This window comes from Phoenix dactylifera, chromosome 12, assembly GCF_051530095.1.
Source record: "Phoenix dactylifera cultivar Ajwa chromosome 12, Ajwa_hap1_PhDact_Kaust_v1.1, whole genome shotgun sequence".
NCBI classification, from domain to species: domain Eukaryota; kingdom Viridiplantae; phylum Streptophyta; class Magnoliopsida; order Arecales; family Arecaceae; genus Phoenix; species Phoenix dactylifera.
In genome coordinates this window covers 18,728,797-18,755,284 of record NC_143201.1, presented here as the reverse complement: position 1 = coordinate 18,755,284, position 26,488 = coordinate 18,728,797, and the positions used below count along the sequence as shown (strand labels likewise).

General features: G+C 36.5%; 1 protein-coding gene across 4 annotated transcripts in view; it reads left to right on the top strand.

Moving 5' to 3' along the window:
• LOC103705689 (NADH dehydrogenase ubiquinone complex I, assembly factor-like protein (DUF185)) overlaps positions 1 to 26,488 on the top strand; it is a 30,264-nt gene that overhangs the window by 2,022 nt on the left and 1,754 nt on the right. For 2 of the 4 annotated variants that reach the window (XR_015972095.1, XM_088708777.1), the window contains exons 5-12: positions 5,405 to 5,470; positions 7,894 to 7,994; positions 10,647 to 10,765; positions 12,725 to 12,765; positions 13,048 to 13,136; positions 15,943 to 16,123; positions 16,231 to 16,347; positions 23,806 to 23,850. Coding sequence is in view for 2 of the 4 variants with exons in the window: in XM_088708777.1 (XP_088564903.1) it covers positions 5,405 to 5,470; positions 7,894 to 7,994; positions 10,647 to 10,765; positions 12,725 to 12,765; positions 13,048 to 13,136; positions 15,943 to 16,123; positions 16,231 to 16,347; positions 23,806 to 23,850 (759 nt within the window). In the remaining 2 variants the exon portion in view is untranslated. Of the gene's footprint in view, positions 1 to 5,404; positions 5,471 to 7,893; positions 7,995 to 10,646; positions 10,766 to 12,724; positions 12,766 to 13,047; positions 13,137 to 15,942; positions 16,124 to 16,203; positions 16,348 to 23,805; positions 23,851 to 26,488 lie in introns of all 4 variants that reach the window. The other 2 variants (XR_015972094.1, XM_088708775.1) reach the window with 1 other exon arrangement.

Sequence of the window (26,488 nt, the reverse complement as noted above, 5' to 3'; positions counted from 1 at the left end):
TGTGCTGCATATAAACATCAAAAGCAATTAGCTTTCTCAAACCCATAAGTAGTTGTTTGTGCATTGTTTGGATTTCAGGATGCTAGATATCATATCACAATTCTTTTGATTTTACTCCATCACTCTTTACTTTTCCTCTTTTTCTTCCCATATGTTCCTTTCACCCCTCCAATGTGCTAGATGGTTTGGATCAAAGAACTCTCCACCTTGTCTCCCTCATTTGCTCTAAATATAGGGGTTAAAGTATTTGCATAGTGTGCTGTGCATGCTAGATGGTAACCGATATGCATTCCATGTTGAATGATGTTGACACTTAACATGCATTTGTTCAGAAAAATAAACTGGTTTGCCAAAATAATTACAATTAGAATGCTAATACGTGCTACTTTGTTCAATATTTTTAATTATAGTCAATTAAATGTCTCTATACTGGTTAATGATGTAAGCATACATGTTTTGACATGTGTGTTGCATTTTTAACCAATCTACTGCAAAACGTAATGCATAAAATTGCGTCAATAACTAGTTTTTTTATTCAAATTTCATGACAAAAAATGTCACATAATTATATTCTTACACTAACTTGTCACATAAATATCTACAAGTTCTGTCAGTATTGTGAGGAGCCTATATTAGTAATGGTATAGCATAAGGCTTGTATACCGTGGCTCATCTTGAATTTTAACCTTTGGTAATATGTAGAGTCAGAAGTTCACCTTGGTACCATGTCTTTCCATGTATGCATTGGGCCTTCAAAATAGAAATAACTATGTACTATCCTAAACAGAAACAAGACTATGCAGGTGGTTAGCTACAAAATGGAAGAGGAATATAAAAGTATAATACCATTTTTTGCAAGGTTTCAAGCTTTGGTAAAACTGATCAATTTTGGGATAGAATGAACCAAAACTGATCCCTAGTTTCACTGGAAACTGACCGAAACTAGTTTTCTTTTAAATTTTGCGTTGTTTGTTATCATATTTATAGTCATTTTTTATTTATATAATCATGTAGTCTATATAATACCAAACTTTAGTGGTTTTTCTTTCCTTTTCTGGAGTTCAAAGAGAGGAAGCGTAATAAAGTTAATCCTTGATGGAAGCCTCTGAAATGACTCTTACTATAGCACTCTAAAAGATTATTGCAAACAACTAATATAATGCATTTCACAGAAAAATATTTCTTATACAAAACAAATGTAACAGTCTAAAGCTTTATGCATTTGATTAAACAGCCTCCTAACCTCAAATATATGAGAAAGAAATGCCTTACTTCGATATTTTGGTGACTGCTACTAAAAAATTAAAAAAAAGAATGTGCCTGGCACCAAAAAAGGTTCATAATTGGGAAATATTATGGATATTTAAATAATTAAAGCTTGAGTAAATAATATATATCTTTAAAGTACAAAGTATCAGTATACTTGGCAATTTCACTTATATATAGTGTTAAATTCATCTTAAGATTATTGACAATTACACAGATAAAGAAACTATATAACATAAAAAACCTTAAAATGCCATATAATAACTTTTCTTGGATTATTTTATTTTCTTATTTTTATTTTTAAAATATTCTTTATTTTTTTGATTACTACTTTGAAACTTGGATTGAAACTTTTAAAATCATAAAAATTGCCAAAACTAAAACTTCATAATAGCTAAAATGGAAACTAATGTTTCAAATTTTGATGTATAGGGAATACGAAGTGATGGACTTGTACCAATAATGTGCATGTGCATATTTTCAGCGTTATGCTTCTTTGCTTATAGTTATCACCAATGTATGCATTATATGATATGTTATGCTAAATTAATACCTCAATCTTTGCACTCATCTAGACAATGTTCATGGTTGGAGTTGCATTCTATCCACTTGATTGGATATCTTCTAGTGTTTCCAGCTTCCCTCATCCCCACCTTTTTTTCTTGCTATTCTTTCAACCATTCCACCATTCTTTTAATCATTCTTTGTTTCATTTCTATTCTCTCAAGTTTTCTTCAATGTGTGCCATCCTACTGTTGTTGTTGTTTAGCCATTTCATCGTCTATGATCATACATAGCAATGCCCTAAAATACTACTACCAGCAGGTTTACTTGTTTTTCATATTATTTTTAGCTTGTCAGAATTGACTGTATATGCACATTATTGTGGAATTCCGGAGTTCTAGATTGGTTTACTCTGATATCTTACAATTTTATATGATGTTCCTTGATTGTGTTGATTTTTTTCCAGCTTTGTTCTTGGTGGTGGATAGGCTATGCTTGCTTGGATTAAAGATGAAATTCTAGCATACACAAGTTGTTCTTTATACAAATTCAAATCCATAGATAAATATTTGATTATTAAGCTGAATTTGGGTGGCTGCAAGATACTTGATTTTGTAGCTTTTATGCATTACTCAAGATCAGAAGACTGGAATAATGTTAGGCTACATAGAAGCGCAATATAGTATATACGACTTATGGAAATCAATAGTACATGAGCATCAAACATGCAACCAACCATGCGCTTAAATTTCATGACTCCAAAAGAGTGAGAAATTTCTAATACCTCTATTAGGCTCCACATAAATTGAGATAATTGCTATAGTTCGTAAATCTTTTGTTGAATTTTTCCAATACTTATATTTTAGCTTAAAGTTATCGATATAATTCATTATGTACCGTCATTGCTAAGAGTAAAGATATGACTACAACCATCTGTTGTTCCAAGACCTCGTTCTGTTCCTTTTTGTTCCCCATCAATGATCCATCTTATTGTCCATGACAACAAGAACTCAAAAGTTATAACCAGTCATTATTACCTTTTTCTCCATCCACCTTCTTTTGCAAGGCTATGATCAATGGTGGTTCATGAAATGGAGGACCGTCGTTGCCAAGTGCCCATCATGTAAGGGAGGGAAAGTTGGTGATGGGGGAAGAGGAGGGGAAGGGGAGGAAGGAGATCGGGAAGGTGGAATCAATAGCCAAGCACATAGGTTAAGAATTTGGAGGAGAGTAAAATGGTGCCAAGTGGGTGATGGAGAGAGAGGAGATGGAGTGATAGGATGATAGTGAGGAAGGGCGGTGCTACACAGGGCATTGCAGAAGAGGCAACAGATAGATGGCATGCAAGGGCTTAGTGGGGGGAAGATAATTGAGGATCTTATGGAGGGCATTGGAATGGGGGTAGGATCGAGCTTATTAGAGGAGTGCTTGGCTCAACCAACTATGATGTTCAACTCGTGGGCATGTGATTCCTAGGCATGTTAAAAAAGTCTTTGCATCTTTTCTTCTAGTGAAATAGAATGGAAGCTAGAAAAGTGTTAGGAAGTTAGGTGAAGTGAACTAAGGCCTGAATCTTGGAATTTCAATTTTTGTCTATTTATTCTTGTTTATGGATTGTAGGGTTTATTTGATGGGCGAAGAACGAAAGTTGATGGTATACTGAGATCTTACCCCGATGATAATAAATTTGCACTATGTTGCAAAAAAGAAAATACATTATGTAACCCATATTTGTGGCACAATTTGTCATTTGCTTTCAGAAATTTCAAGCAAGATGGTAAGGATGTGCGCCTTTGGTGGAAATTGAAAATGGACATACTTGTTCTTGGAAAACATACATCACCTCTCTTATCCGCACATCCAAATTTTAGAATTTTTATTGTGTTGGACGCTTAGACACTTGGGGACACTTCATGACACTCCTTGGCATGGTTTGCGGAACTATCTCGAACCATCCGATTTAGGGCGTACCACCGAGCCGTACCGGCAGCAGACCGGGATGGTTCCGGCAACCAAAATAAAAAACAGGCAATGGAAGGGGAGAAAGGGAAGGAAAGAGAGGAAGAAAGAGAGAGAGAGAGAGAGAGCAAGGGAGGCAGGGAGAGTGAGAGCGAGGGAGGGGTGCCGGAGGGCCCGAGCAGTAACTCTGCTCTCGTCCGTCAGGGTCCATTTTTTTATTTGAAAATTTTAAGTCCGTTGGGGTCCATTTTTTTTATTTTAGAAATTTTAAGTGAAGTCGGCAAGAAGCCCTTGCTCCGGCCCTTCGGTGCCCATTCTCTCTCCCTCCCTTCTTCCCTCTCCCCCCTCTTTCTCTTCCTCTCTCCTATTCTCCCCTCCCTCTCTGCCGTGTCGGTACGAGCCTGGCATGGAACGGCACAAAGGCATACCAAAGCGTGTCGCCAGCCGACCGATACAGGCTCCGATACCAACACGGCGAATCTTGCTTCTTGACACTTCATACTATTAAATCATAATGTCATCATCATCATATATCTACTTTTGGCAATTCTACATGAAAGTTATTAAGTCTAACACATTAGTTAGCAAACTTTTTATCAATTTTGTGAACTAAAAGAGCAAAAAGTCCAACTTGTTAGCTAATGTTGACATAATTAATGCATATTTACACAAACATATATAATATATAGATGTGCCCCCATGTCTGATACTTTTGGGCACTTGGAAACTTTGGCACCAATGCTGCATGTCCGAGTAACATTGGTCTATGTGCTAATGAGTTCACACTTTATGCTGCCAACCATGGTTTTATATAGTGGTGGCTTTAACGGCCAAGGTGACCTTGATGCATTGATACATATTAGGAAATCAAGCACATACTGCTTATTGATTAGTTAATAATGGGGTATATATTTACCATTTGGCAACAAAGATGGTTGGTGGATCGAAGTAGTAAAGGGGAAAGAATGTAAGTTTTAGATTTACTTGGATCAGATGGAGGTAAGCAATCAGGTTGCAAAGGCTATCTCTACCCGGTAAATGTGCTAGGTTGGATCACATTCATTGACTTGAATCTTTATTTGAATGACCTTAGAATGATCTTGATGTAAACCTTATCATTCGATTCCAATCTTCACCATTTTCACAAGGGTCTTAATAACGACAAAATTCCCAAATAATGGACATCCTTTAGAACCATAATTTACTCTTGTAATAAAAGTAGCAACATTTATAACTAAAACCACTCTCTTTTAGATGGACATCAAATCCCGTGTTAGTTGTTACCAAATAATCAAGATTAATTTAAGGTCCACCTAGTATGTAGCAGTTGTAGAAATAAAATGACTGCATAATGACCATTATTTAAATGATAGGCAATTTGATTGTTGTTACGAGGGCCTTCAAAATGATTATGGTTGTTATCATTTTAAATCATTAAGGAGAGACTGTCAGCTTCTAAATTTTTGGAGATGGAAGTGCATTTCTTTTTCCTTTTGTTGGGGGCTTGAAGCCCAAAGTAATTTGATTTGTGATTCGAATGTTTTATGTAAAGTGAGTCTTATTTGATCTGAGCGCGTGTCATTATATTTTACTCGGCAATGTTTTGGAAATTGTGTCTTAGTCAATCTAACTGCATTAATAGTTAATTTTGGTTTCTGTTTTTCTATCCCTGCAGCCATGGTATGCATATGGTATTGCAGAAGCAATAATGCGTACAGCTAACCTTTCAATTCCATTAAAGGTATGATTTCTATTTGTCCCACCGGCACCACTATTACAACCGCGATGTGCATGTCTTTTCAACCTCCATTTATAATGGATATTGCTCATGGCCACACTTATCTGTTTCCATATACCTGCACTCATTTATAATACCTTTTTAACCGCCATTTATAGATGCCTATATTCAATTTGCATTACACTGAGTTTTGTTGGTTTGATCAATAAAATATAAGAATAGATGCATAAACTCTTAAAGCAGACATAAATAGTACATGCTTTTTATGATTGCCGTTATCAAAATGTAGCGAGCGGTTTGGAACTAATCCATTTCAGACACCAATATCTACCTTGATCAATGTTATACTAGCCGTACACCACCCATGTGTCGCTTTTATAGATCATGGTTAGACATGTTAAAAAGATGATGGAAATTATGTTGTAAATTAGGAGGAGGTGAAAGATAATGTAAATAATATTTCTTTTTTAAACTCTTTTAAACCCATGCATGAAGCTCCAACCACTTTGGGGTTTTAAGAGGGTTAGATGTACGCAGTCATATCCCATGTGCAGAGAGGCTGTTTCTATGTTTTAAAACTGTGACACTCAGGTTTCAATGGAGCAACCTTACCATTGTGTCATAGCCCACCCTTTCTTTTTCAACTCTTTTACATGAATGTGAAATGTATCAAGTGAATTGGAAGGATCATATTTGACAGTCTTCTAGCTAGATTTTGTAAGCTTGTGGAACATCAGAAGTGATTTCACCAATTTTATCTCAAAATTTTTTGAGTCCCACAAATTACATAAACAAATTAAATGCTCACTTATTGTGCTTTATATTGTAAGATTCCATGAGCAGATTGCAATTTGTGTTGCTAGAGTTGATTAGTCAAAAGCATTTAGCATATATCTAGGCATATAGGTCTAACTTACAATTCAAGTAATTACAACTTATGGACACTATGTTGCTCCTAAGGCCTTAGAAATCCTTAGTCATCTCACTTAATCTGCTCTCTATTTAATCTTTGTTTCCCAACCACTATACCCTCTATGATGGCATCTTTTCCTTCCCATCTATAGCCACCATTCCTTATGGCATTACGCTTTTGATTGCTAAACCCAACCGCTACTTGGTTACTTCTACTGCTCCCACTTCTTTGCTGCCATTATCGTTGTCAATATCATTGTTAACAACATGGAAATCAACTGCCTAAAAGTCTTCAATGGTAGCCAATTTGTGATCCTTGGCATCTGAGGCTTTCTTGCTGTCTTTCCCCTCTATATAACAACTAAGACCCTATTTCATTTTTTGTTTCCCAGTAACATTACCTTGATATAGGTCAATATTGCCAGAGAAAACCCCACCTTCTCTTTAATGTGAAGAGAGATTGGGTGAGATTCAGGGGTGGAGGATTGGAGCTTCTTTGGCTAGATCTAGGCTAAAAAGTCTACAGATCCTTTTACAAAGAAGATTGGTGAAGTGCCAGCATGGAACATTGATAGAGAGATTCTGTTAGAAAAGGGCTGCTTCATGTGTGGGAAAGGGAAGAAAGGTGAGGGTGGCGGAAGAAGAATGATCAGGAAGGTTCAGTTATTGGGTTGACCCATGCTTGGATCCTTGACCTATGACTTGGCCAGCCGAACAAGCTGGTGTCTAGGTGAGTTTCATAACATGGAATGAGGTTGATGGATGGTGGGATGGAAGAAAAGATGAGAGAGAGACTTGAGAGATGAACTAATTCAAGTACCATTTCAATTTTGACTCATTATATTCGACAATCAAGATGTTGACACTTAGTTGAGGTATTAATATATGTCTTTGGTATGAGGTGTATAAGGTAGTCACAGCTATAAAGTTCATGCAGGCCTATATATAAATTAAACTCAATAAAGGGTGAAAACCTAGTACTGAATCAAAATCTTAAAAAATTCCAGGCTTAGGTGCTTATTCTTATCCCTTAAGCCATATCTTTCTTTAGAGACACAGACACTTGAAAATTTGTTATGCTCTTCCATCAAGATTTTGAGTGTATGCTGTACTAATTTTGGCTTAGGAATAAAATTTCTGGTACTGGACCTACCTTTGTGCACAAGAAACGAATCTAAATAAATTTTAATAATTATTTGAGAAGAATTGGTTATGCCTTTCTTTTGGTAACAATGTTCTACTTCTTGGGTATTCGTATATTTAATATTTCAGGTAATTTTGACTTGCTAGTCTTGTATATTTGGTATAAGGTTTGTGAGCGAGGGTAATGATATCCAATTATCCTTTTCAGTTATTTGATGCTTTTGAAGTTTAATCTCTCTAAGATTTTGTTTCTCCTAGTCTGAATTTTTGTTGTGTTTAATATTATCAATAATACTTCATGACTAATCAATCCCTTTCTTTTTGTGGGGATATTGACTAATTCAAGTGAAATTTGCTTTATATTGATCCAGATATTTGAAATTGGGGGTGGCTCTGGAACATGTGCAAAGTGTATATTGGATTACATGATGTTGAATGCACCAGCAAAGGTTTACAATAATATGACATATACGTATGACCATACTCTTTGTTGAGTTTGCTTTGATGTTCTTTAATTATAGTTGTATCTCACTAACATGATATTGGGGCATCATCGTAATTTACTTCAAATGAAAACAATTAAAAAAAAACTAAAGAGGATCTAGAAAATTGTTGGAGAGGATTGATGTATACATGCACCTATCTATATATATGGATATACACACATACCCACACATATAGATGTCTACAAAACATATATTTGTACGCATTCTTCATTATAATTTCATGTGGTATTGTCATGCATGATATTTATATATCATGCTTTTGTCATTTAGGGATTGTTGTGATAGGTGTTATATGTTGTTACTTGGCATCTGCAGGCATGGAAAGACACATTAGTTCAAATCATAACATGCTAACCTACAATTCTAAACTTTTAATATAATCTATAGAAATCTAGGATTATAAATCATCCTAGATATTTGTGCTGCTTCTTGTTTAACATGTTCATTACATAGTTTTGAGATATATGTTGGTATAAACTAATAGTAAGCTAGTAACTATGTTTAGCATCAAATTATTGGCATCGCACACATAATGATGTACTATGGGAAGCTTATATACAAATTAATCCATGATGCAAGAAGCTTATATTATTATGGATTGGATGCATTACTAACCATTGGTTTGATATTGCATGGTGAATTGTTGTCGTTACCTTTCCAAACTCTAGATTGGGCCTTAAAACTCTCCAAGAAAAGGGGAAAATTAAATTGGCAGGAAATAGTTCCAGGCTGTCTTGAATAGTAATCAGCATGTAGTAGGCGGTTGGACATGGGTTTAGTTTTGGAAAGTGGGTAGAAGGCCATATAGCGATGAATCTGTCAGATGGTGCGTTTTATTTGTTTTGACATGCATCAATATAAAGTTATGTCTTGTTGATAGAGATATAGATGAACCATACAATAGTGTGACTTTGCCAATATATTCCTAGCACAATAGGCATTGTAATTTTTTTGGTACATATAGAGACTTTGATTCTTGCCTTTTTTTCTAGCTTCACTGTATTAGATCAGGGAGTTCATCTTCTTAGAGTCATTGAGAGTCTTATGAGAATTATACAGTGACAAACTAAGTAATATGTAGTTGATCTTCACTATTGCACTAATAGTTATGTAACTATTTATTCTTGAAGTTTGTTGCTAATAGGTTGTCTCAATGGTAAGGTTAGCAATACCAATGCGTACCACCCCATAATGGAATTGCTTTATTGTACTAATAACAAATCGATACTTAGTACGGAGGATGTATCGAGTGTTGATATGTTGAACTTATCCCCATCGACACTGTACCAACATTGTATTGGTACGTGTACAAAAATCGGTATTGGTGAATTACATGATTTCAAATTTTATTTGAAATTGAAAGTTGGATTGCATTTCATTTTTGCTTTTGGTTTATTATTGTGTCCTAACTCCTAAATAATGCAAATCCTTATATTTGTCATTTTCCTAGGACTTTTTCAAACAAGCAGATGCTCCTTGTTTTCATATGCTCAAAATTTTACTAATAAGATCGTTTTTCATTGCCTATTCACTAACATTTTAGTTTCACTGTGTGCCCCCAACATTTGCCGAACTAACCCGAACCAGGCAGTTTGGCCTGTACCAAACTGAATTGACACGAAATCGGTTTAGTTTATAAACCCCCTCGATCCTTCCTTCGGTCGCTTAGACTGCTCTCTCCTTTCGATGTCAACTGATGCCGTCACTCTTGTATCATATTGAAGACAAAGTTGTTGTCCTCGATCAATGTCAAAGATGATGTCATTACCCTTGATCTATGCCATGGGTGCCCTTGCCAACATCTTGGGCCCCGATCAATGTTTAGGGTTAGGTTTGGGGCTTCCATCACCACCGCCACCGCCGAGGTAACCCCTCTTTTTCTCTCTTCTCCACTCCCTCCCTCTCTCTTCCTCCCTCTTCTTCTCCCTCTCCCTATCTCTGTAAGCCCTCCCCCCCTCTCTCTCCCTTGCCCCTCCCTCCCTCTCCTTCTCCATCTCCCCCTCTTGGGGAGCCCCTCTCGCTCTTCCTTTCCTTCTTCCTCTCCCTCCCCTTAGTTTGCTATGCCTCAGATCAGTACAGTGTCGAGCCGGTTTTCAGCCAGTATGACCCTTGACACCAGTCTGTCGAACCTTGTATGTCCCCCTCTTGTTTATTGTCCTAAGAATTTCTTCCATCTTTTTTTTGAACCTTCTCAGCTTTAGGCTCTGCTCCATAGTTGACCATTATGACGGGAAAAGGTTCAGATGTTGATGATATTGGATAAAAATAAGTTGTCACAATGTACAAATGAGGCAATATGGAATAAGAATAAAACTCAAGTGGGGTTGACACTATTCATTTACTTCCTGATGCTATTAATAACTGATATATATTAATTTCTTAACTAAAACACTCCACTATATTGGTAATATAATATTTTTACTGTCTACTTTAGTCATGCCTATATGTTGCTGAATGCTAGGAACCATCAAATTTTGTTACAAATATTTTCCTCTGTAAGCGTATTTTGATTTTGGTTATCAAATAGCAGAAAAAGCTATGTGATTAATTATTTTTCCCTTTCCTTTGCTCGAAATTCAAGTATTTATGCTAAAGTACGTTTCTCCTTCTTTTTATAGCTCTATAGAAATTAGTCCATCTCTTGCCGAAAGGCAGTTAGAAACTGTTGGAGAAGTTCAAAGTCATTTGTCAAGGTATAAAGTACAATGCCGTGATGCAACGGATAGAAGTGGATGGGGTAAGCTGGAGTGTTTGTGCATTATTGTTATTGTTCAGTTAGCTTGACTGGTCCTATTTTATGCACATATATTGTTTCTTGTCATACATCTGTTTACTTATATAATGCCTTTTTACTTCATAAAATTAGAATAAGTTTCCCACTAGTTTGATGTCCATGTCCATGGTTTCTTTCCAAATCATATACTCTATTTGTGATTGGATAATAGATCATATGTTGATATTATCACTCTTTAGAGTCATTTTCTTTAGTTGCAGTATCCATATTATCATGATCAACTTGTGTTTTCATTAATTTTTCTTTTCTGCCAGTAACAATTTTAAGTCTCGGTATTAGTCCCATATCGGTACCTTACTGGTATGGTGCAATATGCTGTGATGCAAACAACAAACAGATGGTGCCAAGGTTTAAAGTATTGGTACTGGTACTTGTGCTGTTACCTTGCTGCTATGGTATGGTATCATACCAATACATGGTATAGTAAGTACCGGCACATGGTACCTCTTGGTTTTGGGATAGTAAAAATAAAAAAAAAGAAGAGAGGCAAAAGCCAGCTGCTAGTATGATACCAATATGGGAGGGTATCGATATTGGTATCTTAGCTTTATGATCGGGCACGGCTAGTACAAATTGATGTGCACCAATATATAAATCCCTGAATCTATATTCTTGGAGTCAACACAACAAAGTACCATGTGTTGGTTCAGGAGGTGATCAAGCCTTGTAGCGGTATTGGTATCTTGTTGGGCCTGTATGATATTGCCCCGTGCTTCCTGAGATGGTACGGTAAAAACCAAGGTCCACCGTACCGGTGGCGGCCCGGACCAATACGTACCGATCCTGTACCGGTTCCGTACCGGTTCCATACCATGGTAAAAACACTTCCTAGCAGTTGAATGAAACAACAAATAATATTAGAACAAAGAAGAAAGAGAATTATTTGGAAATTGGCAAGGTAGTGGTGATAGTCCTACATATAATGTGCAATAGAGCACTAAAACATCAATTGTTTGATTGATATTTCGTTCTTTGAATGTAATGCCGTGGTATCTTTTTATGTTGCAGTTAATTTAAATTAGGAAAAAATGTCCTAGATTTTTTTCTTTTCTTTTGTCCTGCAACCTGCAAGAATTGTGATGCCTATGATTCTATGAACATCAAGAAAACAAATGCTGCACTTAGGCTATCTAGGCAATAAAAGAAAATTACACTATTTCAGGGAGAATTTTGGTTGATGAAGTGCAACATCAATGCAGGGAAGAAGGAATAAAGAAGAAGGAACTGAAATATCTGTTATAGCAAGGTCTGGGAGGGAGTCTAAATCATTCAGCGATTCATTTGTTAGAGAGGCATCTGGTTATTGCTATTATACTTTCTATGTATTTTTTCCCCACTGAATTTCCAAATATTAGACTAGAACTGGCTAAACAGCCACACTGCTTAAAATGAAACTGTACAAGCCCAATTCGGACGGAAACTGAGTTTTTAAACCTTCATTTAGTTTACTCCTTAAAAAAAAACCTTAATTTGGGATCTAGCAGATTTTTGTTGGAATAGCATCTTAAAGTGAATATGTAACATTAGTTTTGAAAGCAAAACTTTCTTTTATTTGTCTTTTGTTAGCATGGTGTTTGTGCTGTGTCATGTTCTGCTAAGACTAGCACGGTGCAGCATGAATACATGTGCAATTGTATCTACATCTACTCTAAACATATTTCTAGGAAATTGTCTTTACTATGTAGCATTTTGCTGATGAATCGATATGCTTTATGTTTTTAAGTTACATGATTATTGCTGGCATATCATATGCAGAAATTTGCAATAGTGCTTTTTGATGTGTTTGGAATATTGATACCTGAAAATGTTTCCTTTTTTGGGTAGAGATAGCTCGAAACGTTTCAGTTAATATTTATCATTAAATTAGGACCTAAAAATTGTTGTCTTTTCTATGCTATACAGGGCACATAGACCCCCAACCATGCTGGGTTATAATGCTTGAGGTACTTGTTCTAATATTGCTATAATTATAATAGAAGGTGAAAAGGTACTACTGCTTTTGTTTAGTGTTACTCTCATAAGGCATTGATGGGATATTATCTCAAACAATTTGCCTATGGATAAGGGTACCAGTATGGTATTGGCATTGAGACCTTGAGTCTTGTTATACATTACCATGGTAACAATGGAAGTGGTCTGTGGGGAATAACAAGCTTAAAATCAATTTTTTGATTCAAATATGTAGTGTTCACCTTTCTATTTTTTGCCTATCTGTTCAATTTTAGGTACTTGATAATCTTCCACATGATCTTGTCTATTCTCCAAATCAAGTTTCACCATGGATGGAGGTTTGGCTTGAGAAAGTACAAGACAGGTTTGTTACTTTCTGAAGTTTCATCCACAGTTAGTTTATTTTTATTGCATGGTATAATGGGATTATTTCTTCTTGTTCTATGATGGAGATGGGTACCACCTACAACTACTATTTCTTTTCTTCTTAAGGTCTGTTGTATTAGGACAAACGTACTACAGTTACTAGAAGACAGATTTAATTTTCTTGGTATTATTATATGCAAAATAATTTGGGTATTGCTTTGTGTGTGGCTAAATATTATAAAACAAAATATATGGTTCACTGCATAGACTTAAGATTAGTGAAAAAGAATCAAAATAAGTATGGAACCTTACAGAATCCTTTCTTCTCTTTTTCTCTAACTTTTTCTTATTTTCCTTATTTGATTTTCTTGATTCTTCTCTTTTATACTTTTGTCGTAACATATGTTGGTGAAACTGGAGAAATGTAGTCTTCTTCTTTTGAGGTATAATGTACCTTTTCTCTTTCTAAATGAGCAGACTGGCCAGATCTGATAGAAAATCTATGTTCCTTTTTATATAGAACTTGATGCGTGCAATAAAAATGGGACATAGGGAAAGAGCATCTAAGAGACATCTGTGGTTACATCCTGCATTTCTCTTGGTTGTGCAACTGTCAATTGGAGTATCATTTTGCACTATTTAAAGTGTAATTTGTTGTGTTTTTGTTTCAATTACCTAATTTCTAGGGACAAGTGTACATTAGATGCTTTCAATTGCAAGTTCCAAAGCTTTTAAATGAATTGTTTAATTTAGACTCTTCACCCTCTCTCTTAAATATAACCTTGTGTTGAGTTTCTGATAGTAGACTTGACTATTGAAAGTTTTGGTGTTTAATAGAGCTTAGGGTATGTGCAGAAATTGTCCGTATTGTATTATTACCATATTGTTCTTCTCTCTCCTGCTCGCTTCTCCTGCTCCCTTCTCTGTTTTCTATCCTTTAGACCCAGCAAAATATTTGATAATTGAGTATCAAAGTGCCTTCATCAATTTGGTGTCAAAGTATGCTTGATTGTTTAGGCTAAGCAATTTCAAATCTGCAAGCATCATCATGATACAAGCCTAGGCTATAGATCAAGTCATGGTATGTGATATTGGACCTAACCACCCAGTTCAAATGGTATCCTACCGTACTGACCATGAATTGAGATGATTCGTGGTCTCAGTACGAAATGGAGCCCGAATCACTTATTGGTTCCGATCCTTGTTGGGCTGAATCGCTCAAAATCGAGCAGTTTCAGGCAGTTTAGCTCAGTAAGGGTTTGGTTGGGGTCCTTACAACCCCTCCATCTCAATAATTGGGCTTTTTTTGTTTAACAGTATTGTACCGTGCGTTCACCCACAAGTGTGCAATCTGGTACCAACATTGTGATCCTTGGATCAAATTATTGGTTCCATCAAGGAGAGAATATTTAGGTGAGTAAGTAGTCAAATTGTTTGCTCTGTTGGATAGCAAGGTCTTTTGATGATTTCATAATAGAAGTTTAAGTCAACTATCATGGAGATCTAAACCTGTAGTTAGAAGTCTTAAAAAATAGTCTTCCTTCGAGTTGCCATGGTCTTTTAATTTCATGGACGAAGGTGAAATGTCCTCTTCTAGGCTCTTACCTTTATGGTCTTTTAATTTCATGGACGAAGGTGAAATGTCCTCTTCTAGGCTCTTACCTTTATGTGAAACCTTTAAGAGGAAGTGAGGAAATGTGCCAGCTCTGATGGAGGATTGCATCCCATGTTGATTAATCCTTTTCCATCGTTTCAAGGCGTATCCTTCATTTTGAATAATGTAGGCATTAAAAGTTCCATAAAAATTATGGAGAATAATTATCGTTGATTATATTTAGTCGACAAGTCTATACCATTGAAGCTAGTTTCTTTAAAAGTGTCGATGTGCCTTAAAAAATTTGAAATTCTTGAAATTCCATGCATCAAGGAGTAAACATGTGAGTTTTTTTCATTCAATCTTGGTATACTTTCCAACATCATGGTATATACTTTCTACGTCAAGCAACATTCTGTTTCCTAGGAGGTTTGGTGGACCTGTTGCTATGAGGCTTCTTGCGCATGGTTGTAGATCAAGCTCTTATCCTATGCATTCTGATTAGTTGATTAAACCTTGTTATTTCTTATCCCATGTTCACTGTATTGGTGTCCTATGTTTTTTTTTTTAGATTTTTCTAATTCTTTTCTCTAGAAATCTTCAGTACACTTCCATATTCATTGAGATTATTTTACAAGACATTATTCTTTCAAGCTCAAAACCTCATCTTCTTTTATAGAACTTACGTGTTGTGTCTTCAATGGTTAATCATCTTCAGCCATCAAAATTGTCGGATTTGAATGTTGTTGACTTTGAAAACAATGAAGATTGGCTTAGTCAGGAATCTTCATCTACAGGAAAGCTGAAATTGTATCATTTATGAAGTAGCTTATTCATCATGTGGCAGCTAAAATGTCAAGTATCATTTGATTGCTGTTATTTGTATGTATTTCTCTGATTATTTTGGAGAGAGTTTATCTACAGATCTCTGCTTGTGTTTTAGTATTCCTGCACGGATTTTCTTGTTTTCCATAAGCATCAGCTTAGCAGCAATTGCTGTTCAATTAATTCTGCTTTTGTTCTGGATTAAGTATATCAACTGAAGTCAAGTGTTGATAGAATTGTTATCAATTTGTTTTTTTACTTGATTATGATTGGTATGCTAAATAATGCATATCATTGGAGGGTCATGTTGAATAATTATTAGATGTTAGATTTACGCATTGATGAGTTTCTTGATATCATTTTACCTATCCCTTTCTCAAGAAAGCTTGCAAATCTCAGAAGTGTACAAGCCATTACAAGATCCATTAATTACTCAGTGTGTGAAGATAATTGGGATGGATAAAGACCATTCTGGTGGGTGGAGCAGAGTAGTTTCAGCATCTAGGCGCATTTTGTCTAAAGTTCTTCCAAAGCCCCGAAGAGCTTGGATGCCAACTAGTTGCTTGGTAGGCAGATGTCCTAATAACTCTTACTTTTACATGAGTTTCTTGCTTCATGCACAGACGAAAAATATATGTACTTAAAGAAGTTGCTTATGACCTTGAACTCGCAGAAACTATTGGAGGTTCTGCATTGGGCTTTACCGAAGATGTCCCTTATTGCTTCTGACTTCAGCTATCTCCCTGATGTCAGTATACCTGGTGATAGGGCTCCCCTGGTTTCTAGTAAGGTGACCTCTTCTACTGGTAACTATTGGATTATTTTTTGCTTATAGAAGTCTTATGTTGAGTTTGTTGTGTTTTCTAGTTTCTTCGTAAATTTAATGTGTATAAAAATTACATTTTATCCTATCGCTTTTTGCTTTTGACAACCTGGGGATTCTTTTGTCTTCTCTAAAATGATTTGTGGCACACTCACTTTTGTCTTCAAGAAAAGGATACATACATTATTTAAATGATTATGAGTCAGAAAAATTTGATATGACAGAACAGACTATGTGTTAAAGACTTAATTTATTTTTCCTCTTTCTTTTATTTTTTGATCAAAAGATCATGTCAGTAATCAACTTTAGTAATCAACTTTCTAAAATTACTACATGTTTAGGGAATGCATATCTATGCCACAAAAAATTAATAAATTGAAAGTTGAATTCAATTGAAGAGGTTAATTCTCAAGATTTTTGGGTTTAATTCTGTGAGGAAGAAAACTGAAAAAATATACAAAAATCCTTCCATTTTTTGATTCAAGTATAAATCTGTGAATTTATTGAAGATTCAAATTTCTAAATCATAATTCACTAATTAACTAAAAGAAATGAAGCCAAATTTTCATGTCAGAGTAAAAGGAAAGCCAAAATATTATAAAGCCCATGCTTACATCTAAGATGTTGGATCAATCTTGATATTTTGTACCTTTGATCCCACTAGAACCTTGGCATGTGAGATGCACGTGTTGCCCATAAAATGAGCTCTAACAAAAATTTGATTTGAATGGAAAAAGTCTTCAACAATATGATAGACGGTTGTGATGTTATAATTTACAAAATGAAATTACACAAAATTACCTGAAAAAATTATAAAAAAATATTCACCCATTCTTAAGTTGCTTAATATATAAAAGATGAGATTCTAAAAATGTATTAACATCTTAAAGGAAAACATATCTTAGATGTAGTAAGAAATAAGTAATAGATAAAGTAGATATTTTGTTGGGAAGCCTTCCATCAGAAGTAAAGTTTTGTGCAACAACTGTGCCCTAACACAATAAAAGAAATACTAAGGACTTGGAAATCCTATCTCCCTGCGCTACTGAAGTTCTAAATTCAGCTTCCTAATTTTGAATGGGTCCCATGCTTATGCAAAGAACATCTAGCCTTGGCCACAATGTTTCCTTTTCTTCAATTATAGTTGGATTCACTAAAGTAGTTATGGTGCGGTCCACTAAAGATTATCTTTTATTCTTTGGAGCCTAACTACAGGGACATCTCAGCCATAAAGCTGGCAGTCCAGATGTACAACTCTTCTAGCATTAAAAGTAGTTATGGCAATGCCTAACCTTTTAACCCATTTAACTTATTTCAATCTGTTATAGATCAAGCTAGATCAACTGTTTAATAAAATGGTCAGGTTTGGATCTGGGTTTTTGACCTATTTAATAAACAAGCTACGTTTGGATTGATAGATTTTTGATCTGTTATGTATCTGACTTGACCCGTATCTTGTTCGACCTCACTTGATTGTCACTCCTAATTAAAAGTAAAGATGAATCTGACCCGTTTTGCTTGCAAAATGGATTTGGAAGAGGCTTGGGGAAGTAAAGATTTCATAGTGAAAGATCCATATTGAAGTAAAGCAGTTTTTCTAAGTTCAAGATGGCAGATACTTGACCTGTATTAACCCATATATGTGTATTGCTGCGATGCATCATGACACAAGCTGATATAAATCATTGTCCGCTAATTGAGGCCGGTACATGATTTGCAACTGTGTATTCTGCAAGCTAACTTGTGGGTCACTATGAATTATACTGCACCTCTATTATAAGTACCATACTTATCTAGGATCTCAGATATGTTATCATGGTTCAGGCCATCTTCTTTGGGCTCGCACAGTACTGTTTAGACATTATATTTGAATTAAAATATCTTGTTTTGAACTTTTGGATCATCATTCACCTAATTAGCATTGAGAGAATAAAAAATATTATGTAAAGATATGCTGTACTAAAATTGCGGTCAGAATCTAATGTATAATTTACTCTTTAGACATTATTTTTGAATTAAAAGATATTGTTTTGAACTTTCGGATGTATCATTCACCATATTGGCATTGAGAGAATAAAAAAAAATTATGTAAAGATATGCTGTCAGAATCAAATATATAATTTACTACTTCATGGCAACCCAAGAAAATAAAATCTAAATTTTTAAAGAAGTTGAGATTTAGAATATCAACCCTATGCCAAACACTTTATTTTCCTTCAAATTTCATGCAATGCATCCAAATATTTTCAGAACTTGTAAAATCTAAGCATATCTTAGATAATATTAAAAGAAGTAAAGAAACGATAAAAACTGGCATGTGTAGCTCATTGATGTAATGAAATATGTCAAATCAACCAGGCTGGAAGAAGGGTAATGTAACCAACGCATAACCTTCACAAAAGTAAGATTGGTCCATGTTAGGTCCTTTATATCAAATCTTATGATCCAAGTACAGCAGCATTCCATCTACTGCAAACTGAGCCAGGGTTTCAGCTTATTTAATGTCTTATTGTAAAATATCATTGGTTGCTTGCCCTTCCCATTGTTGGATCTGTAGCTAGTTTTATGCTGGGAACCCATAAGATCCATATTGAATTTTTCTTTTTCATCATTATCTTCCCTTGTACCTATTAGATTGTGCTGATGTTGCAATAACTGATTTAAAAGAAAGTTTTCTTTAATTGAATTTGTTGTCATGCCAATTGCATCTGTTGAACACAACTGAGGAATTAACCTGGGCATAGTCACTGAAAATGTTTCTTGGTGTAAAAGGATGCTATTCGTAGTAGCCCAAATCTATTTATGCCCACTTTAGTAGTTCATTTTTGCTTCCTGGTCGACTTTCTAATGCTTACGCTCTGTATTGTATTTACTATTTAACATAACCTGTATTGTATTCAGCATAAATAAGTTTTATATGTTTTCTCAAAATGCTAGTTCTATAAAAGTTGTAATATTTATTATTTTGAAATAACTACCTAATTTCACTCTTGGTGTCTAGATTTTTATATTTTCATGAAAGTCAAATTATATTATCTAGACATTATCAAATTATTTTTGAAAGCCATTCTTCTTTTTTTTCTAGACCGGGTGATTTATACCTGACGAGTATGAATGCACCCAATAAAGTCAGAAAAAAGAATATCTCGGAGCGCCCAGGGCAGCTCCCCATCCCCAGCCCACAAGGTACTACCAGCATGGCTGGCCACATAGGCGACCACCCAATCCACAACACCATTAGCTTCAGAGAATACATGCGTATTCATCCCTCATCATGGCCCAGATGTCTTGAAGCAGAGGGTGGTCACCGTCGGCACCCCTTGAACCCCTCCGGATCCAGCTGAAGGATGACTCAGCGGGTTTGCAACCATAGCCAGGCATGTCATAGGCCTGCCCAAGCAGCCTTCAACTCATCACCAGAAATCGAGACGTTGAATAGCTGACAGCCACCTGCTGCCACCACCCTGGCATTCGGGTTCCTGATAACAAACCCCGCGCCTCCCCTCGTACCTCCGTCCGAGATAGACCCATCAAAGTTGATCTTAAGGAAGCTCGAGGGTGGGAGCTCCCAGGTGAAGAATACCGTACGGGGTACTGCCTGAGTAGAATGGGAACTCCAGATATCCCGAGCTATCAAAGGCCCTTATGAGGATGTAATCTGACTGATTTTCGCTGCCTATGCCCGGGCGCTCTCCACCACGAGCCTCGACGACATACTGTACCCACCAAAAGTTCGAGCATTTCTTGCCAGCTAGATCTGGTAAGCTATGCAAGTCGCTTTAACAACCTCTGGACGTAACAGTGGAGTACCCGACCATCGACAGACGGCCTGCAAGAACTGGTCCCTTTGGCTCCATGCCTCGGGATCCCTGCCAACCACCAAGTCGCTCTCGCTCATGTGCACTGAAACACCGCATGGTCTACTATCTCGTCAATACCACACAACCCGCACTCTGAGGGAATCCGTAATCCACGTCCATTGAGCACTGCTCTCGTTGGTAGGCGATCCCAGACCATCTTCCATAAGCACAATGCTACCCTCAGATGAAGGCCCAGGCAACAGATCCAAGCACAGTCTGGTCCTGGCTCGTGCTCCGGCCGAAGGACGCGAGAGATAGGGCTGTTAACGAGCCGAGCCGAGCCCGAGCCTGGGAGAGCTCGGCTCGGCTCGTTTCACAGAAGCTCGGGCTCGGGCTCGGGCTCGAGCTCGGTAACGAGCTCTATATTGGGCTCGAGCTCGGGCTCGCTTGGCAAAGCAAAGGCTCGGGCTTGAGCTCGTAAAGCTCGTTTCAATTACAAGCTCCAGAACGAGCTCGAGCTCGGGCTCGCGGGCTCGAGCTCGGGCTCGGGCTTGATAACAGGCTATTTTTCTCTATGTGGTCAGATTTTTATGAATTATAGTGCTGAAATAAAATTTTTCAGTGGGAGACTAGAGCTCGTTTGGGCTCATGAGCTGCTCGGGCTCGAGCTCGGGCTCGGGCTCGGGTGTAAACGAGCCTCATATTGGGCTCGGGCTCGGGCTCGTTTGACTAACGAGCCAAGCCCGAGCCGGGCTTTTACCGAGCCGAGCCCGAGCAGCTCGGCTCATTAACAGCCCTAGCGAGAGATCTCCCCTACCCTGATGCCAGTCCTGTGTGAAGTACTCCGAACCCGGATATCTGGACCTGCACACCCTGAAACTGGCAGGGACAGGACCCTCTTGGCAAGGTGCATCCCAAAGAGCTGATGCAACGTGGCCTCCCCCCCCCCCCGGGGGGAACAAAGAGGTCGCATACTCGCATAACTTGAAGCTACTTATGCACCTGATCTTGATTAAAAATTATATGTTTGAGGATCCTTCTGGAAATCCTATTTATAATCAATCAAATGTGGATGTGTAAAAATCAGCAATCATGGTATTGCTGAGAAAATTGTCAACTAAATAGCTATGATACACAATTAAGCATTAGGTTTTAAGTTTCCCTAGCTCTGTTGGAGCAATGGCCAAAAGCTGAAGGACAGGTTTTTGAATACCACTGTGACTACAAATCTTGAACACCTCTACCAATGAGAAGTGTAGAACTTACTTATATCACTATATCTTGATATAACAAATCCATGCCTTGATGTCGTATTTGTATCTGATGTGCTGGCCTTGTTCAGCTAATGAGGTTGGTTAGGTACTCAGTATCAGGTGATGGCTTGGATGTGAGGAGACGGTCAGAGCAAGATGGGCTTAGGATTGGGTAAAGATGAGAACTCGTTGGGTTTCATGGCTAATTTGGATAAACTTTGAGATGTGATATTTGATCTAGGAAGTTAGTTAAGGGAGGACATTAGAGAGTCCTAGCATTAAACTTCATCACTCAAGTTCTTCCATCAGATTGTTTGTGTGTGTGAGAGAGAGAGTTCGTTCCAGCATCAGCTTTAGAGTGCTAGTTCCCTCACCACAAAAATAGGAATGCCTGCCCTGGTTCAGTGTGTGAACAGGAGACAAAAGGCTGTTTGAATGGATTGGACGATCCTGTGGATTAGACGATCCAATTTGAATCATCCAATCTTTCTTGAATTCGATCTGTTGATCTGATCACTTTTTGATCCAGATTGTATAATTCAGATCATGGATCGAACAATCTTAACAGATTGTCTTCAACTACTACCTTGTCCTTTACGACTCTACTCTTCATTCTAGTGTTGTATACTTTATAATGTTTGTTTGATTATTATTTTTGCCTTATTTCTTTGCCATTTGTTGTTTTTTAAAGCTTTTCAGAGGGAGTTTTTGCACGGTTCTTGGCAACTTCTTTTTTGTGATTCCAAGTATAATCTAGTTTATTTATGAACTTGTTATAAAACCAAATGTGTAACATCTAGGTGTTGTCTAAAACTTTTGGACACCTGTGATTGCAACTGCATGCTGCATTTGAACTGTAAAAAGGGTTTAAATCTTGTAATTGGCATCGCAAGCAAAATTGGCCGTGGTTCCAAGTACAAGATTTGTTGCAGTTGGAAGCAACCTTTTTAAAGGAGCCTCCTTAGCACTCTCCAACCATTGGAATGTAATATCATATAATTTTAGCATACTAATATAAATTATTTATTCAAAAAGTATTACAAATATAACTTATTATTGTGAATAATATATAATTACTATAATATCGAACAAATTTTGTAATGTTATACAATGTAATTTTATAGTAGTATAAAAATTATTTAAAATATTAGCGTATAACTCTTGTTATTATGATCATAATATAATTATGTAATTATTCTTATTATTGTTTCATAATGATTCTTATTATAATGTGTATAATATAATATCAATAATCATAATTATGTTGTGATATCTATTATATAATAAGCGTTAGTTATTATAGCCAAGGTATGCCGAACCGAACCCGTGCTGATAGGCACCGGTATCGTACAGCATATAAAAATAGTTCCATACTTATACTGGTGCGAATCGGGCTGGTTTGCACCGGCCCAAATGCATTTTTTTCACGCGCCCACGAGCGGAAAAAGCGCCCATGCGGGCTCCAGCCCGTGTCGGCTACTTAATGCCACAGAGTGGCATTTAACATGTCCCCGCGTGTCCGAGGACGCGCGCGGACGCATAGTGATTCCCTGCATAGGAACCGCGCCTGTGGCTGATTCTCCTGCAAGAAATCGCGCCCGCGCGCGGTTCCCCGTGTGGGCCATTGAATGCCACGTAGTGGCATTTAACGCATCCGCGCGCGGACGCGCGGGAGGCATTTTTTTTATGTAATTTTTTTGCTTTTTTTTTTGACGTCCACGTGCGGTCGCGTGCGCATCTCCGGTCCGGTACCGGTTTCGACCGGTACCGGTGCTCACCGGTATGTCGGTACGGTCGGTCCGGTTGGTCCGGCGAGCCTTGATTATAGCAATATATATGATATATTTATGATTATAATAATATATCTAATTTTTATAATATCAAGGTATTTTATTGTGATATAATTACTATATAACAAGCTTTATAATATTTTTTTTATTATTTTTTGTTATAATATAAAAATACAATATTATATATTTAAATATTCTAGTTTACTATGGGTATTTGCAGCATCATACAATCAAACAGTTGCAGTTATATTTGCAGTTTTCAATTATAGGCAACCAAACAATAAACAATTTTTGCGACTGCAATTCTAATTGTAGCATTTTCAATTGCAGCTTATATTTGAATTGCATGCACTTAAATTGCGGGCATAAAAAACAAAAGCCCTTTATAACTAAAAGTTTGTGACATATATCACCCTGGAATAATGCAAAAGAATAAGTAGGGACCATCATATCATTACAGATTGATGTGTACTTACATCAACCATATTTTTGCCTTTACTGCAATTTAAATGTTCATGTAGTTCCATCTAACAGATATAATATATCTGACTGTGTTGAATAATTGCTATTTTGACTTTGTAGATACATGGGAGCACTGTGGATCATAGCAACTACCTTGATGCAAAGGTATGCAATTTCTCTCTCTGGTTTCCTTCTTTTATCTGAAGAGACATAGATTCTAGATTGTGTAACGTGCAGCAACTAATACTATAGAATATATTGCAAACTACAGGTGGGTCACAGCAGTGCAACATCAGATCATCATTGTTGTCCAAATAATTTTATTTTACTAATTTTCCTGATTTTTTTCTGTCCAAAATGTTTTTTAGATATAACAACAATGACAGTGCATTTAACTATTTGTAGATATAAATAGAAGGTGCATTTAAGTATTTCCACGGTTCACCATAGCTTTACCATGTAGTGTGCATGTGCCGGGCACTCTCATGTTCAATAATCTCAAGGACTAAATAATCTTCAGGAAATTGCAATCATACAAAACCTTAATCTCAAGGACTAAATAATCTTCAGGAAATTGCAATAATACAAAACCTTAGTTAAATGTATTATAAGTAATATGTCTTTCGAAAATAACTTATTGGGGTGAATCATGATATTGAAGTGCTAGCACAGGCTGTCTTATTTTTCAAATCTCTGCTAGGCTCAAGTCATGTTAGTATCAGTTTTCTGAATGCCTTCATTATAACCTATATAATTTTCTAAATCATAAAGGTGGAGGACTACCAAAATGGCGATTATTCTATCCAACAACAAAAAATAGATTTAAGACTGAAAGATCTCTAGCCAAAGCTCTTTATACAGTGGCTGGAGAAAGGACAGCAGCCAACAAGGTTTGCCATCTAGGTACCGGACTTCGTATTAGTGCCACACTAGCACTGTGTCGGTACGGTACAGTATGGGATCTTCCGGCGTATCGAGTGTCGATACGTCTTCCGTACCGTATACCAGTACCGAACCGATACGGTGAACCATGACAGCTAGAGTGAAGTTTTATAGCAGGACAACAACGTGATTCTTATCTGCCAAGGCATCAAGAATGGCACTCATTCTCCAAACTTCAAAATATACAAGCTTACTCCAATTACATGCAAACAAACAAGGAAGGAGAAGTAAACAGTCAAGCAATTCCGCTCATTAATTGACAAGAACTTGTTTTCTTATATCGATGTCTTGCAGCCACCAACCATGGAAAAGGCCCCCCTCAATTACTTAAATATCTAAAATCAAGATCCATGATAAGGCTAGGGCCTTGGCCTCCAAGGAAACAGAGATAGAACACGCGTCAGTCTTCTTCACCTTGATCTGGAAAGAACCCTTTCTAAGTCATCAATGAACTGCTTGCTTGAGAACTTGGGGAACTCTAACTATTCTCTCAAGCTAGATCTACTGGCAAATATTGATGACTATCAGACCCTTGGATTCTCTCAGCTCTTGCTTATTCTTGAACTTCTCCATTCTGAAAAGAAAGAAGCAAAACATGGATCTCAATCATTTACCTCTAAGTATTCTTCTGATAAATACCAGAACTGTCAAAGTTCAGTAGCAATTGAGTATAGATATCTCCAATTTAAATTCTAAAGTCGAAGAGAAAGTTTTTCCCAATCTACAAATCTCTCTTGCTCACCTTATCTACTGTCATAAAGTCCTTGGCAAAGAGGAGAATAAGATAGCATTTGTCTAAATGTTCTTTAGGGAGTTAGGCTTCCATAATGAAACTGCCAACAAAGACCTTAGTCCTGGTGGCAGTTCTTTTTCAGTTCTGCCACTAAAGAATTTTCACTATTTGACTATTCAATTTTGAAAGGAGTTTTTTTTGTTCTGCATTTCTATCATAAATGACTTGGTTAGAATCTTTCTATAATACTGAACACCCTTGAATTAGAGATACTGAAATGGAGCATGAGTGCGAATTATTTTTTCTTAATAACTTACCTCAACTATAGGAATTCGAGTTTGATATTTTACGTGGGGCTTGTCACTCGTATAATAGATGAGGTATTCCATTAATGCTCTTTAGGTTCCTTCCAGAAACTATGAACACCTCGTGCTTTCTTCTTTATCTCTCTATTTATAGATGTATCTTTACTCTTTCACCTCAAAACATAATCACATCGTGAGATGAGTTAAAAGACATTTTATTTTCTTTCATGCATCTTGGTTTAGTAATTATATTTTAATACATTTTGTTGTGTCCTTGATTTTTAGAGTTGTCATTTCTATGGAGCACTTATGAAAATTCTGAGGGCTTGTTTGGCACCTTTGCTGTTTTTTGTGTTATACAAATTAGTTAAATAGCAAATGAAGATTGATGTGGAAGATGGTGTTTGCACAAAACTTCTGCTATTTCTTTTATTTTCACTCTTTTTGAAAGTAGTAATATGTGCTTTCAAAAACTGTGAAGATTTTACAAGCAATATCAAAAAACAAAAGGATTTCTTCATACATGTTGTTCGATCTAATTCATTTTTCTTCTTGGGTTTTTGAAAGCGAAAACAGTAACAAATGTGCCTTAAATTTCCTCATATTTTCATTCTTTTTGTCATGCGCGATTGCATATTTTTCTGTTTTTTCCAATGACATTAGCACATCAACTTATTATTCCATATTTCCTTTCTAATGGGCGTGTAATTGAGGTCTACTAAACAAGTCCTCTAAGCAAATATTATGTCTTGCAAAATTTTTGTTTATGTATGTAAATAATTGTTAGGATAAGGACTTTATGGTTTTATATGGTTATCTGACC